The sequence below is a fragment of the Protopterus annectens genome, chromosome 9.part0, assembly GCF_019279795.1.
Source record: "Protopterus annectens isolate FY-2018-M chromosome 9.part0, PAN1.0, whole genome shotgun sequence".
NCBI classification, from domain to species: Eukaryota; Metazoa; Chordata; order Ceratodontiformes; family Protopteridae; genus Protopterus; species Protopterus annectens.
The window spans coordinates 70259912-70276218 of record NC_056743.1 but is presented as its reverse complement, the minus strand read 5'-3'; the positions used below and the strand labels follow the sequence as shown (position 1 = coordinate 70276218).

The 16307-nt window shown below is 36.2% G+C and overlaps 1 protein-coding gene across 1 annotated transcript in view; it reads left to right on the top strand.

Moving 5' to 3' along the window:
• The window catches only part of SYT13 (synaptotagmin 13), a 729137-nt gene extending 713875 nt beyond the window's left edge, over positions 1-15262 (top strand). Inside the window, exon 6 of the mRNA XM_044082567.1 lies at positions 9854-15262. Coding sequence (XP_043938502.1) covers positions 9854-10155 — 302 coding nt within the window. The 3' untranslated portion in view covers positions 10156-15262. The remainder of the gene's footprint in view (positions 1-9853) is intronic.
• The last annotated feature ends 1045 nt before the right edge of the window (positions 15263-16307 follow it).

The window sequence follows — 16307 nt, the reverse complement described above, 5'->3', positions numbered from 1 at the left end:
GGTTAACACATTTCATTCTATTTTATGTGAAACTAAAAGATGCTTTTCTAAAATGACAATATGCTTTCTGAAATTGCAAGATGCACCCTGACCTAATATTTGCTAGCACAGCAAAATTTACGTTATGCCTTTTGGAAATGTACTGAGAAGCAGGTGATTATCTGCTAGGTCAGGAAAATGAATGAATAGTGAATGAATAGAACAATACTGTTTTCTATAATGTGATTGAATATGAACAATCAGCCCTGTTCATGTTATGTGAACATGCACAGCTGCAGAAAAGAAGAGATACATCAGACAAAGACTGGTTGAAGAAATAAACTGTAATCTGTACTTGCTTTGTGCTCGAATTAGCCATAGTACCTTGAATGGTAACATTACATAGTGGGAAGTTGTATCTGACCGGTGGTCATCAAGGCCACGTTGTTTTTCTTAAGAAGTTTTTAATAAACTTGATGTGCCAGCAGAAAATCATGGACAAACAGCTGCTATGAAATAATATTGAAAGAACTTGTGATTTGTTACGTCAGCTTAGTAGGCAATACCTTGTAAGAAATGTATAAAGATGGATTCACTTCCTGATTTTAGTTAGACAAACTCTGTATTAGCACATTTTTGTCTCATTGCTGCAAGATTAAAGTGCCTTAACCTGAACCTGCCGTGTATTGATCATTTTGAAGTTCATTTTTCCTTTGACAATAGGCAAGACTGAGCACTGCTTACAAAAAAAAGATTTATGAACACAAATATGATGCTATTAATAAGGAGGAGGTAAATGCTTTGTTTGGGCATAACTTGCACAGAAAACAAGAATTACTATTTTTTTTTGCTTTGGAACAAGTGGTTAAAAACCCTTGAGATGGTCTCTGGGAACAAACTTTAGAATGCAGGGAGTTGCACTTAAATGCATGTGAAAAGCCGGGGTTGAATGATGCTGTTTCCTTTGCCAGCATATTAAAATTGGGGTTAGCCAAGTTGTAGGTCTTCCTTAAGAAAACCTTTGATAGATGATCTGACATGAACATAAAATAGATATTTTAATTATTATTCACTTTTTACTTATGACACCATATGACAAAATGCTCTTCTAAGAGAGTTTGAATAAGCAAATAATGTACATACTTTTGATTGCATTGCTGAGAACTGCTCAGAATAAATTCCTTGTAAGTCTTAAGGACCTTTCAAAACTGTAGAGAAACTATGTGACGAGAATTATAAGGTGAGAGAACTAGGAAAAAAGGAAAGCAGAGCAGTTATACTATATAAATGTTCTGAAACCTTGGAGACAAAATGAAATATCGGTACTAACTATGCTTGCAGAATAATTTAAGATTACAACAGCATGCCCTGAAGTGCAAACAGGGAAGACATTATAAATATCTCAGAAACAAAAAGTAAGGATTTTGTATTCAGGAATAGGAGCATATTCTTAGAGGTGCCTGGCAGAACTAGTTTGATCCAACATAACACAGACACTGTGCCTATGAGAAACAAAATTTGAAACCATGCCAGATAAAGCTTCAACCCAAAGCAGTTTGGAGGGAATTACGAAAATGCATAAACTTTTGGTCATAGAAGTACCTAAATTGAATGGAATACCCACATAGTACTTGTTTCTTAGTTCCAAGGGTCTATAAGGTTTTGTAACAACTTCAAAAAGTTGAATAGCATATTGAAAGGTTGATAGCTATTGTTAGCTAAGGCTAGATTTCTGTACATTATGAACCTTAACAAAGGCTATTAACAAATTCCACAAGCCCCAGAAGCTAAGTAAAAATGGTAGTTGTCATACCAGGTGGACCTTTTTCCTATATAGCTTCCTTTTTGCTTTCCATAGAATACCCACAACATTTTAGAGGCTGATGGACAAAATTCATATACCCCATAATAGATATGAAAGAGTGGAAGATGTGTTGATATTTTCTGAAAACTGGGAAAGCCATCTCCCTAAAACTCATGCCATTTTAAATGCAATGCCTCGAGCAGGATTTACTGCAAACCCAACTAAAAGCAGGTAAGGTATGGAAAAACCCTGCTATGTGGGCTATGTAATAGGTCAAGGGATACTGAAATCACAGGATAAAAAAGATGACGCTATACCAAACTAGCCAGTGCCAACCACTAAGAAACAGCTTAAGGCTTCCTTAGACCTGGCTAGTGAGTATCATAAATTAATTCTTAACTTTGCTAATACAGACTGTTGCTTACCCTCAGATTGACCTGACTGTGGTGTAGCCTCCTTTGAAAGTAAGAGGAATTGTTGAAGCAGAACAACTCTAAATAACTGAATTATATGCAAACTTTGGAACCCATATTAGTATCCCCAGATTTTTCTAGATAGTTATGAGTACACATGGATGTTTCTGAGGCAAGCATAGATGCAGTCTTACCTCAGATTAATGGGGATGATTTAGCAGAAAGTTCAGCAATGTTGTAAAATATTGCTTGTTGATAAAAAAAGTGTGTCTTGCAATTAGATGGGTCTCTGTTGCACTTCTTCTTCTTTTGGCTTTTCCTGGTTAGGGGTCGCCACAGTGGATGACTGGTCTGCTCATGATTGGCCATGGAGTTTTACGGTGTTGAGTTGCTAGCCTGGTGCCCAACCTTCCACTGAAGGCACACATATGCACACACTCACGCCTAGGGCCAATTTAGAGTGTCCAATCTACCTACAGCATGTCTTTGGGACGTGGGAGGAAACTGAAGCATCAGGAGGAAACCCCACGAGACCACAGGGAGGACATGAAGACTCCGCACAGAAGCAGAGGATTGAAATGGAGAACCTCTTTCTTTGAGGTGGCAATGCAAACCGTTGCACCACCATGACCGCCCATGGGTCTTTGTTGCACTAAAATACTATTTATAAGACTGAGCGTTTGCATTAATAACCAACTATACTTCTGCTGCAGTAGCTCTACAAACAAAACAGACTGTAATCTGTAATTATAATGATAGGCTTTAATGCTTTAATTCATTAATTTCAAGGTCCATTATTGTCCTGACCACAGAAGTGTAAATCTAGACAGACTGGTTCAGGCATATAACCCATCCATTAGAGCTGGACCTGGTGATTTTGTAGGGGGTGGTCATGTGCAATCTCTGACTTTCTTTACTCATCTTGACTGCTAAACCAGGGACTGAGCAAAAAAAAAAAAAAAACACAACTGTAACACAGTTAGAGTTGCCATTAAACAGGAAAAGGCAAGAAGTTGCCATTGGGAGCTATGCTAAAAACATTACCCCTGCTTTGGTCAGATTCCTGGCCTCTAGACTTGGAGAGGATTTAGAAAAGGACTCTCAGAAAGGTTACGTACCTGTCAGAGATGAAGGTATCCCTGACATATGCAAGTACAACTATTCACTTGCAAAGATTTGACTTAGAAGGGTAAAGCTTAGCAAACATTGAGATCTGTAAATTTTGTTTTACTGCGAAGTCTGAATGTGAACACTAGAGAAAGCAAGCTGAGTTTTATTTTCTATCACTCCATGATTTCTTGCAACAAAGCAAATGTTTCATTATCTCTGTTAATACAGCTGCTTATAACTGTTTAAGGACTGATTTAGTGAAATGTACCAGAGTACGCTATATTTATATTATTTATAGCTCTTGCCTTCTAGAACCACAGAACATCCTGTGCTAAATGAATAGGCCTATCTCTAATAAGATCAAAAGAAATATGCAATGCAGACATTAATTTAGATGTATTCTAGCTACACTGGCCATCTTTTAAGGAACAATGCTTGCAAATAAATATGCTCAGTTTAAGTAGAGTGAGTATTTCTGGCTATACTCTTCAACAGGGAAGTATTTAGAAATATCTTTGCTTATCCTGGCACTCTTCAGTATGTGATGTTCATCTGTCCTACTGCCTTGTCTGTCATTCATAGATTCATAGTTAAGTACTAGGTTAGCTGCCTTGTGGGCCAATTTATGACTAGCCTATTTCTCTTTCAAATGTAAGAATCAAACCTTGTACCTTGTGTCTGTGAGGTAAACACCTTAGTCATTATACCAACCCCCCACATTTTTAATAGTATATGCCATCCACAATAATGAAAGTCAAGTCACTGAAAACATGTTAATTAGAAAATAGTTGTGATTATATGTTTAATAAACTACATGTTTTACATGGTGTAGTTTTATCAATGTTTTTGTATGAACCTGAACTATGAGAAGCTAGAACTTAACTATCACTAGCGGCAAGTATGTCTTCAAACAAGTAAATGTAAGAGTTCACGCATGGTTTCCAGATAATAATAAAAGGTTTACTGTACTGTTTTACTGTGTCATTACTATCCTATATGTACTTGTAATGTGGAAAAATCTTATATATATGCAAATGTCCAACTCTCTTTATGTCTTTATTAACATTATGTCTTCTTCCAAAATTATTTCTTCATGTTCACACTTTTATCTCTTTATGTTTGTTCTGACTACCAGCTGCTCTCTCTCTCTTTGCCTCTCTCTCTCTCTCAAGCCTACTGTTATACAATTTGAATATCTTTTACTTGTTGTATAACAAAAATATAGCCAGCTGAGCATATAATGAACTTTTTTGGAATATACCTATAAATAATTAACTGTTACAAGCTCTGGAAGTAATACCTTTATTTAAGTTAGGTTTTAGAATGTGATAAACACAATGGTACTCTGTATGACTATGCAAAGCAATTTGATGTACACGCTACGGATCATTAAATTAATTTTAGTAATTACAGGTAACTTTGCCTGTTAGAATCTCAATGCACTGAAAAGCAATATGCTGAAAGTCATACTACTGAAAGCAGAATGTTGAAATTTCAAAACTCTGAAATGTTAAAATGTTGAAATCAAAATACCTAATCCCTGATGTGTTTAAAGAGCTGGACTTGCTCTTAGTTCAGGACCCATGTTAACACTTGTTTCCAAGGTTCACTAACAGTTGAGTGATATTGTTTGTTGATTAGTGTATACAGGCACAATGTACACACACACAAACACACACACACACACACACACACACACACACACACACACACACACACACACACACACACACACACACATATATATATATATATATATATATATATATATATATATATATATATATATATATATATATATATATATATAAAAATAATCACCTTGGAAATCCACATCCCTCCCACCCCACCCCCCCCCCACAAAGGTAACCACCATGAAAAACTTCACGGCACCCATGCAAATGGAGAATAGTTGCATGACCGCCGAATCATACACCAATGCACTGTACGAACACATACACAAATGCATGGATCTTGCCATACCCAGTAGAACCAAGACACTCTTCTCAAAAAAAAAGTAAGCCGATCTGGTAGTCCTCTGCCAAACAAACTCTACAACAGAAGGAGGAAACTGATGCAGAATAAGGTGAAGTCCCAAAACTGGAAAAACTCTCTTATATCAGCCTCAACAAAAGGTTGAGATCCCGCATCAAATCATCTAAAGCTAGCTATGAAAACAGAATTGCAGCAGATATTAAAGACAACCACAAGGCCTTCTATGATTAAGTAAAGAATCTCCACGGCAATACCCAGATTTGCTCTGAGCTACTGCATAATGGCACCTCCTATACCGAGCCAACAGATATTGACAATATACTGGCCGACAGATTCAGTGCCAACTTTACCCCTCTGTCCCCCCCAAAGGACCAGTCACAATACTAGTAGACTGCCATGCACCCAGTATTACTGCTGCACAGGGTAAAACAGCACTGTCCTAGGCCAAGAATACAGCTTCTATGGGACCTGACAATATCCCTGGCTGTGTTCTACATGAACTACAGAGTGAACTGGAACCTCACCTGTGTGCCCTGTTCAATCACAACCTCACTTCAGGCTTTGTCCCTACCGAATGGTGCACTGCTACAGTCATCCCTCTCCACAAGGGAGGAGCGACTACAGACTATTGCCCCATTAGCCTGATGAGTCTGATATGCAAAGCTATGGAATGCATCATCATGGACCTAATAAACAAGGATATAGGGAATCTCCAAACTCTGGATCCCACACAGTTTGGTTTTGTGAAGGGTAGATCATGCCAGCTCAACTTGATCGACTTCTTGAGCCAGTCACCAGAGCTGTGGATGAAGGCAAGGTGGTTCATACAGCCTACCTTGATCTGGCCAAGGCCTTTGATACTATTCCCCACTCAGGAATCATAGAAAAACTCACAAAGCTAGGCATCAACTCCTATATCACTAGGTGGGTTGCAAACTGGCTCACAGATAGAACCCACAATGTGAAAGTAGCTGACTCCAAGTCAGACTGTTGACCAGTCATGAGTGGAGTCCCACAGGGTACGCTCCTGGGTCCTCTCCTTTTTGGTATCTACTTTTCTGAAGTCCAGGCCAACACGAAGGGACTCTGGCTGACAAAGTTGATAGACGATTGCAAGTTGAGAGCTATTATTAACTCCACAAGTGATGTTGACATCCTACAGAAAGACCTCAATGAGACCAATGACTGGTGTCAGAACCATGGTCTTAAGCTCAATGCCAAAAAAAATGTGTCATCATCCCCCTTGGGAAAAACTCAGTTCCCTTGAATTACCACATCAATGGTAGTCCACTGGACACAGAAGGCGTTATAAGAGATCTGGGAACACAGGTTGAGTGTAACCTCTCTTTTGACCATCACATTGCCACTGTGGTCAGAAAGTCCTTCTATGTGGCAGATCTCATTACTAAGGGTTTTGCATCCAGGAAGAAAGAGGTCATTGTCTCCCTCTACTCTTCCCTCATTAGGCCAGTCATTGAGTACAATGCCCCATTTGGCATGTACCTCACTAGACACATGCAACAAGTGGAGAGGCCACAAAAGTACCTCACAAAGAGGATCCTAGGCCTTAAACACTTGTCCTATATGGACAGACTCAAAAAACTCCAACTATTCTCTGTCTCATATCGCCTACTTTGAGGCGATCTCTGCTTAACTTACAAAGCCATGTCTGACCCAGCTTTGTTAGAAATGCTACATCTAAAGAAATCCTAATTCCTCCACATCACATGCTCCAGAGACCTCAACTTCATTACCACAATCAACAAAACGTGCTGGAGGGCAGGTTCATAACCCAGAGACCGCCCATGCTATGGAATAGACTTCCCATACATGTCAAGTAGAGCACCTCACTGGCTCTCTTCAAGAGAAATCTTGATGAGTGGATGGGAAACAGAAAATTTACCCCGGGGATCACTCCAGTGGCTCTACTCGACAGAGGCACTAGGAACTAAGATCGGGTGGCATGATGCAAGGGTAGTACTATGGGCTAGGCTTGTAAAGGCTCCAGGGCCATTAGCCTAGTCCACACCTAAGAATCTATATATACATATATATATATATATATATATATATATATATATATATATATATATACACACACACACACACACACACACACACACACACACACACACACACATACATATATGTATAGGACATGCATGGTATTAGTAGATGTTCTGAGTTCAACATTGTACAGTTTCAGCATTTTCACATTTTATGATTTTGCATTAATTATTATGCTGTTTAGTATACCACTATTCAGCAAGTTGTTTTGTACCCATAACTTTCGTTTTACATCTTTTCAATAAATAGACATGGACCTAATATAAACAGGTAGTCTCTCAGTTCATCATGCTTTTTCAATGTCCTTATAATTAAATCTTATAAATATTCCTAAATAATGGTGTCTTTTACTCTTGAAGATTATAACTTTAGGATTAAATCTCAGATACTGGACTCTTACCATTTCATATTCAGTCTGATTTTACTCTGATTTACAGTTCTGAATATTTCTTTTTTGGGAGGATTAAAATATGGACTGCACCTACAGCAAACTATTATCAAGAAACTTCACCATATTAACCATATAAAATTCACGAGGGCCATGCAATTTCTAAAGAATTAATTTTATTCCTTTATATTAGAACTCAAACAATAATTTGCCATGGAACTGTCATAACACAAGAAAATTAAAATTGCATATTCAGTTACAACTAGGTCTACAAGGGCTTTAGCTAAGTGTTCCACAAATACTATCTGAAAAGAATCTACTGTAAAAGTACTAAATGTCCTGGTACTGGAACTGAAGGTATTTTAGAAAAATTTCAAAACACTTAATCAGCCAACAGATTCCACCATAACAAAAGAACTATTGTGAGAACATCTCAGATGACATGCATGTACAAATTAACTATAAACAACATAAAAAAATCCTAAAATTCTTATCTCTTTAATACAAAAACAGATGTTTTTCTATATTATGAAATTATAGTTCTCGTCTTTTATGCTCTAATATCAGAACAAATCCATTTTCTAACTGTTGAGAGAATAAACGTCCCGTTATAAGCAGTGCACCTTGTCTTTTGCAACAGAAGAGTCAGAGCCTTGGCTTTTGGGGTAACTATTTGGATCACACCAACGTTTTGGACAACAATTGAAAAGAGTTGCTATCAGCATAAATCTGCCCTAATTCCAAAAGCCTTGCTCTCAGTGTAAGTGAATTACTTCAGTATAATGGCTAGCTATAAATGGGTTTACACCAGGGGCCAGATTCCAAACGTCTTGCTCTCAGAGTATGGTCACACAATTAGAGAGAGGTTTTAGGAATTGAACCCATTGTCTTTTCTCAATGTTTCAAAACTTTAAGCTCTCAAAGCTGCTAGTTACAAATGCAATGCAATAGGCAATATTTGACTGCTAAGTTACAGGCCACTCTGAATACTTATATATCTGGTATATCCCAGTTAGTAAAATAGATATAATTTTGCGCCAGGTCTTAATTATCTTAATTTTATGATCATTCAAGGCATCAGAAAAACTAGCACCCGAATTATAGCATTTCTGGCTAAGTAAGATTTTTAGATATATAATAACCATCAAAATCAATTATAAATTAACATCTCCCACAATGCCATATCATTTCTTCTTTGAAGAATATGTTTATGGAAATTAATACTTAAAATAAAACACATAAAATATATGCTAACTACAAACTCTAGTTATTAGATATGTCAACAGGCTACAGATATATGCTACTCACAATTTTCATATATGAAAACATTTTGATCTACTTAATATCTATATTCTTTCAAGCACCATTAGAACACATAGATGCATTTTGTAGATTTTGCAGATAGCAGCTAGGGAGCTACTTACTAGAAACTGAAAAGTCTTTATTCATCCTCATTTTCAAAATTATCAGCATTTTACAAATATGATTTTACAAAATAGACACAAATGCTATCAAGATGTGGGGTATGTCAGATGCCCTAGATATTAGTACAGAGGACAAAACCAGGACTGGTACATGAATAAATATTATAACTGAAATAAATTTAGTCAGTGTGTATGCATTTTTCATAGATTGCTTATATATATATATATATATATATATATATATATATATATATATATATATATGTGTGTGTGTGTGTGTGTGTATATATATATGTATATATATATATATATATATGTATATATATATATATATATATATATATATATATATAAAATGAATGAACTTGTATTATGTTATATGTTGTGATTGTTGAAAACATTTATGAGTGTTATCTTCTATGCGTCCACTCTTTATGTAAATATACAAAAAAATATACAGCTCTATACCCTTTTCTTTTGTTTTCCATTCCCTTTTTCCTTTCTGTTCCATTACAGTTCTTAATAAAGGTTCATTTAAAATGAATTAATGGACTTCATGTTAGTTCTAAAATGGCCGTTCCCTTATAAACAATATTGACTTGCCTACTGCAATTTAAATACAGCAGACATCTTAATAAATTATATTTTTCCTTTTTCTTTTCCTTTTAAATAGATCTATCTGTTAAACTTACATTAAAACACCAGTCCGTGAAGCTGAAAAAGAAGCAAACAAAGCGAGTGAAATATAAGATCAACCCAGTCTGGAATGAGATGATCATGTTTGAGGTTCCTCTTGAGCTCCTCAGCAAGTCCATTGTGGAATTAGAGATGCTAAACCAGGACACAACAGGTCGGAACCAGCTCCTTGGCCGCTGTACCCTGGGCCAACAGTCGGATAGCATGGGACTGAGCCACTGGCAGGAGATGCTGAACAATCCAAGGAAGCAGATTGCCATGTGGCACCAACTTAAATGATTGCTAATGTCACTGAGAAGGGTGGGCAATGCAAATTAAAAGTGCAAAGCAGCACAGCTGCAATATATGTCATTTAACAGGGTCTGTTGGTTTCACACCAGTAAACCACATGTAAATATTCAATTCTTCATAAATGTTTCTGATTAGAAAGATGTTGCTCGTTTTTTCCACGTAAAGACGCATTTCCTACTCCAGGAGAAATAACTTTCTGGAACACATCACAGGGAAATTTTTAACCCCAATGTTTTTCAAATTAGTCCTTGAGAGTGTACTATGAATATGCTATCAAACACAATTTTTCCAGTATTGTTTTGACTGCTTAGCACTTAGAATTTCAAAGTGTAATATATGTTTAAATGTCATTCTTTTATTTAATTAAATAATCCTCTTATGTGCTTGTAGTTACTGAGAAAGCATTGGTTTATGGTAAAATATCAATAAAATATAATGTTGACTAGATATGAAAATCTATAACATATGAGAATATTAAGCAACAATTCAGACTGATCAGGATTGTTTCAGCCATGTAAAGAGCCAAGCACCGTGTATGAACCCTGAATGATCAGATTCTAACAGTTGCATCCCCTGTACCTCTCTTTCTGTATTATCACTTGTATTTTAGCAGCATGAGATGATGTCTTTGTATGTCATATAAATATATCAACATTACTGTCACTGAATTAATACATAAATCATTTTTGCACTCTGAATCAGACCTTACATTGCTTAGAAGGAGATTCCTTAAATATGTGCTTTATATCTAAACGTCTATCATGTACAATTGTAAAACAATCAGGGATAACATATAAGGTGTCCCTGAAAAATTGTTGTCATCCTGAAGCCGCTGATCTAGGTTTCAATTCTGACCTGCCTCACATAAAGGAAAGCATTAAGAAGAACAACCTCGATGAATGTGTAGGCCCAATGTAGGGATTTTTCCTCAGCAAGCAGGGTTGCATGTTCAGTTGGGGATGTATCTGGAATAGAGTTAAGTGGCTGATGAATCAGCAAAGGGAAGTGTGCAGTTGTAGAGAGACAATAGTCATCAAACAGAGTGAAAGAGAGTACACCGGACTGACTTAAAACTATACATTGCAATAAGGACCAACAAAGACCACAATGCAGCTGTGATGACACAAGTTAAAAAAAAAACAAGACTAAGCAAGGGATTAAATGGAACATTGAAAATGGATTAATGTTGTTTCCATAGCTGTATTCCATTATGGATTAAAGTTGTTTCCATAGCTGTATTCCATTATGGATTAATGTTGTTTCCATAGCTGTATTCTATTATGGATTAAAGTTGTTTCCATAGCTGTATTCCATTATGGATTAATGTTGTTTCCATAGCTGTATTCCATTACGGATTAAAGTTGTTTCCATAGCTGTATTCCATTATACAAAATTAAGAGTGTTCGGATCTGAATGATTTGACTTTCTGTGATCCTTTCCATTTAAATTCACTTTTCATTTTTTAAAGGTATTGCTTTGCATTTGGTAGGTGGGGAGCATAAGTGGGGGTTTGTGAAGAATCTCTCCAACATAGGTATGATTTCTACATTTATAATCTCATTGTTCTTAAGTTTATGCATACAAAAGTAGTCTTCTCATAAACACCAAGACACTGTTATCACCCAGATGAGATGATTTTAGCTAAGAAATAACTAAACTGGAGCAGATTACATTAAATGCATACTAACAGACCTTTCTTAAAATAGGTTTTCACTCATTAGATGTATATAGATTGGTTTATTTAACATGACTGAACTGCATTTAACTGAATGCAAATGGTTGAAACAATGTGACTGAAAACACACGTGACTATGAACCCATTTCACTGAAACTCATTTCATTGAATTAGACATAACAGTAATGTGTAAAAGTGTGTATGCAGTATGTGATGGTGTCATTCGTGAGGTTATGATTTGCTATGAAAGTGAATTTGCTGTACACGGTATTGTTTTCTTTTCTCTGTGGTTGCGCATCCATCAAGTTAGCATATTTAATTAAGGGGTAGGGGTGAAGCCCCTAGTTGGGGATTGCAGGGAGGTTTGACACCCTGCAAAAAATATTTTTGGTGTATTTTATGTCAATTTTTTTTTTTATCATTCGTGATTCAGGGAAATGACTTTCAGCATGTGCATTTTTAGTCAAGTGCTTTCAGTCAAATGTATGCAGCATTGTGACTTTCAGTCAAATGCAGTTTGATCATTTTATAGCAAACCATATAGTTCATATGTGATGAAAAAAGAAATAATTTGAAGTAAAAGTATGAGCTCCAGACAATGAAAATGTTTCATCATAATAACTTATGTATGACTTAAACAACTTACATGAGTCTTCCTCCTAATACCAAACTATATGATTATCCTCATGGACTAAAGGATATCTACTACCATACTCATGTGTAAATTGTTTAAGGAGTGTGGGCATGTGAGTATCAACATTTGTTTACATGTAACTAACAGCAAAGCTCTTGGACACTGTCATCTTTAACAGCCACCTATAATAAACTTGAGAACGGTCACACAAGACAGACAGTTAAAGTCTGCCATCTTTTCCAAAAGACTACAGTCGGAGACATATTAATAAGTTCAGTGAGATTTCCAATAATCTGGGAAGCACTTATGTCAAACATACTATAATCAGTCATTGGCAAGGAGGTCCAACCAATCCTGGTTGAAATGTTCAAAACTCAGATATTCATTAGCAATGATTAGATAAAGGTATTCTTTATTAAAAGAATAAACGAGACAGACATTTTACGTGGTGTGGGAGATGTAAGTTCATAGGTAATTACTAGGCTAACAACCCCAGGGGGGCTTTTTAAGCCTAAGCATGCTTCCCACTTGTATGTGACAAGTTTTGATCCCCCTATGATTATTTTAAGTGGTTTATGTAAGCTTTGATATTGGTAGTCAAGCATTTGCAGGTTTATTATTATACAAAAGCTCACTGTCATCACAGAAAGCAAATTCCCAGGAGTCCTCCATTCTGTTTCTGCTCTCATCTTAATCACGTAAAAAGGTTTAAATTATCTTAAAGACCCTGTTGTCTCGTATCAGTAGGGTAGGTATTGGTATGTAAAAATAAGATAACAAGCTTGCATTCTAGAGATGTTTCTTCATATACAATTTGGTTTTAATGCCATCTAATTTACAAGAAAAACTGTGTAATCATGTAATCGCATGAAACCGCATTGTAGGAACATGTTGGACAGCATAAAACAGAGTGCAGCATGTACTTATGTGCTTGTCAGGCCAGTTCATTCCATACACAATGCAGATAATGGGTGGTTAGAACTAGAGATCACAGGGTCCCCTGTCAGGTAGAGCTTCTGATAATCAGTCCAATTCTCAACAAATATATTAAACTGGAAGGCAAACCTGCAAGCTTGAAGTACTCACATACTGGCTAGCTCTTCCTGTTTTAATGCACATAAAACCTTAAAGTAAATGAGGATTAGATAGTCTGTGAAGCATCTCTGCCATAAACAAGGTATCGGACAGTCTAATCTGAGTAGTCAGAGAGCAGCAAGACTGGACATGTACTGAGTCCAACAAACTGAAGATAATGAGGATGAATGGATGGTAAATATGCCACTGTTGTTCATGTTTCTAGGCAGTGTCAGTGTTGTAAGATAGCACAAGCAGCTCAGAGTAATTTCTTGGTGAAATTTTAAGTAAATTGTACATAAATGCATGAGTAGTCTAAGTGCTGTAGATGATTCTGCCTTCAGAATGAGGTATGCAACTGTGGGTTCACAGCCTAAGGCTGCTTCAGTATCCATGAGACCCAGTTAAAACCCTGAAAAATATCTACAGGGGTTATGGCTGGTGTCAGGTTGAACAATTTAACTTCTACAGGGTAATAATTTAAACATGAATTTTTTCATTTGCTATTTCAAAACAATACCATTACCACAACACAACTTGTACCTAGTGAAGGAGTAGCTTAGACATTCTTAGGAAAGTTCTGGATGTTCCAAAGTAACAGGACTGTGTTCAGAAGAGTTTCTGAAGAAATAATCTATAAGTCAAGTCAGCTATCAGCTGTTTGTGTCTGTGGTGTCATCTTAATAAAAGTGTAGACATTGAAGAAGCTCAATCACATCCGAAGGTAAATATTTTTAAACTGTTTGCTTACGCTCGGTGGTAGACATTTGTGACTTGAGAAAAGTTTCTGCTATACACTATATGCTCTCCATGTAAGTTCCATTGAGGTGTATTCAACTCAGCTGAGCCTCTGAGTAAGCTATGTGAAAGTTTAAGAATATCTGTAGTCAGACAAAGCACCACCATGCATATGGGCTTTATCCTTAGATAAAGGCCTAACATTAGGGACAGAATTTAAATACTGCTCATATGCTTTTCAAAAATTGCTAGAATAGCATATTTGCATTAACATGCATTTTCTGAAGGATCTGTAGTCTGAATCTCAAATATCTACCATTATTTACTGAAAGTACTCCTCTGTGATTTTTCAGAAAACCAAAAGCTTTATGATGAACAAACCACAACTATGAAATAAATCAGGGCCATTCTGCAAAATCAGAGCTCTGTCTTCATGTGAGATTATGCATAATGGTTGTGTGCAGGGTCTGTTTAAAACACTTAATATGACAAGAATATCTATTTGTGTTTATTTCCACAACAAAGATAAATTCTGGAAGTTAGACTATATATATTAGTTCTAAACATGATCACAAATGCAACCTTGACTGCGCAGTATGTCAGAAATGTTTAATCAGAGGCAAAGTACCTCAAGGTAATAGCAAATGCTTAAATGAGCTCACTCTGAATTACTAAATACAGACATTTTCATGCATGCTGCCACCAATAACAAGAATGCTAATGAACAAGGAGAAAATAACTGCAATGTTCAGTAAGCCACGCCAGACATTTTAGCTCAGATTAGGCTTTCAGCAAAAATATTTTAAATGAGTCAGCATTTGTTTAAAATAAAACACAACTATATGTGTAATAGAACTCTTACAGTCTCTGTACAAAATCTGGGAAAATAAACAGCACTATTGTGTGATCAACTGTGTTATTTCATGCAGTGTAATGCACATGAAAAATAAAAGCACATGATACACTGTTAAAAAGGCATTGTGACAGTTTTTGCAATATTAACATGATTTGAGAATGGTACCTGTCCAAGCATTTATGAAGAGTTTTGAATGATTCTTAGTTAATGTCTCTGTACGAGTCTTTTTAATAACATACTGCAAGTAATCTGCAAAGGTACATTTTAAGCTGGTGTTGGCATTACTGATCTCTACAAAGACAGAAATGTTTCACAGAATAAACCCTTTGAATTTCTTGTTCAAAGAACAGTAATGTTTATTGTGGTTACAAATGTGATAAAAAGTATGTGAAATAAACCATGCTGAACTGTATGTCGCTGGTACATAAGTGATCCAGGACTAAATGCAGCAGATACATTACTACATTGAAGTTTAACTATGTAAAATTTTAAATTTAAATGCAAAGTATTGTTTGTTCATGTAAAGTGACGTGTTTATGAAAGCAAAACAAATGAAAATAGAAATGCACAAAAAAGACTACTGGAAGGGTAAGCAGAAACTCCCATACAATAAGCTTCATAATTCATGACATTAGTTTGCCAGTCATAAAAACAGATAAAATGAATAGCCTGTTATGCTGCAGTACATTCAACAGTAATACAGTATGGCATGAAACCCCCCCATACCTCATTACGAGGAGCGTACCTCATTTTGGGTCTTAAAAGGTTCAAGTTCCTCAAAGTTCTACATTGAAAGGGTCTGTCACACATTCAGTGTTTGGAAATTTTAACTATGTATGGTAAAAATATCAGTGAATCATTAATTCATTAAAATATCTTTTTTTATAAGTAAAACCAGCATATTTTAACCATCCTATGACCTTCCTAGTTCAAGTTATTAGTAAGCCATAAGTATGTGTTCCACATTTCCCCCATTTGTTCCTCATTATGAATGCTAGTGTTACTCATTTTGGAGATGGAAGGTTGAGAGCTATACCACCCCCTACACACACACACACACACACACACACACACACACACACACACACACACACACACACACACACACACACACACACACACACTTTCATGAAAATAGAATTAAATTCCTGAGAGGAAAAACG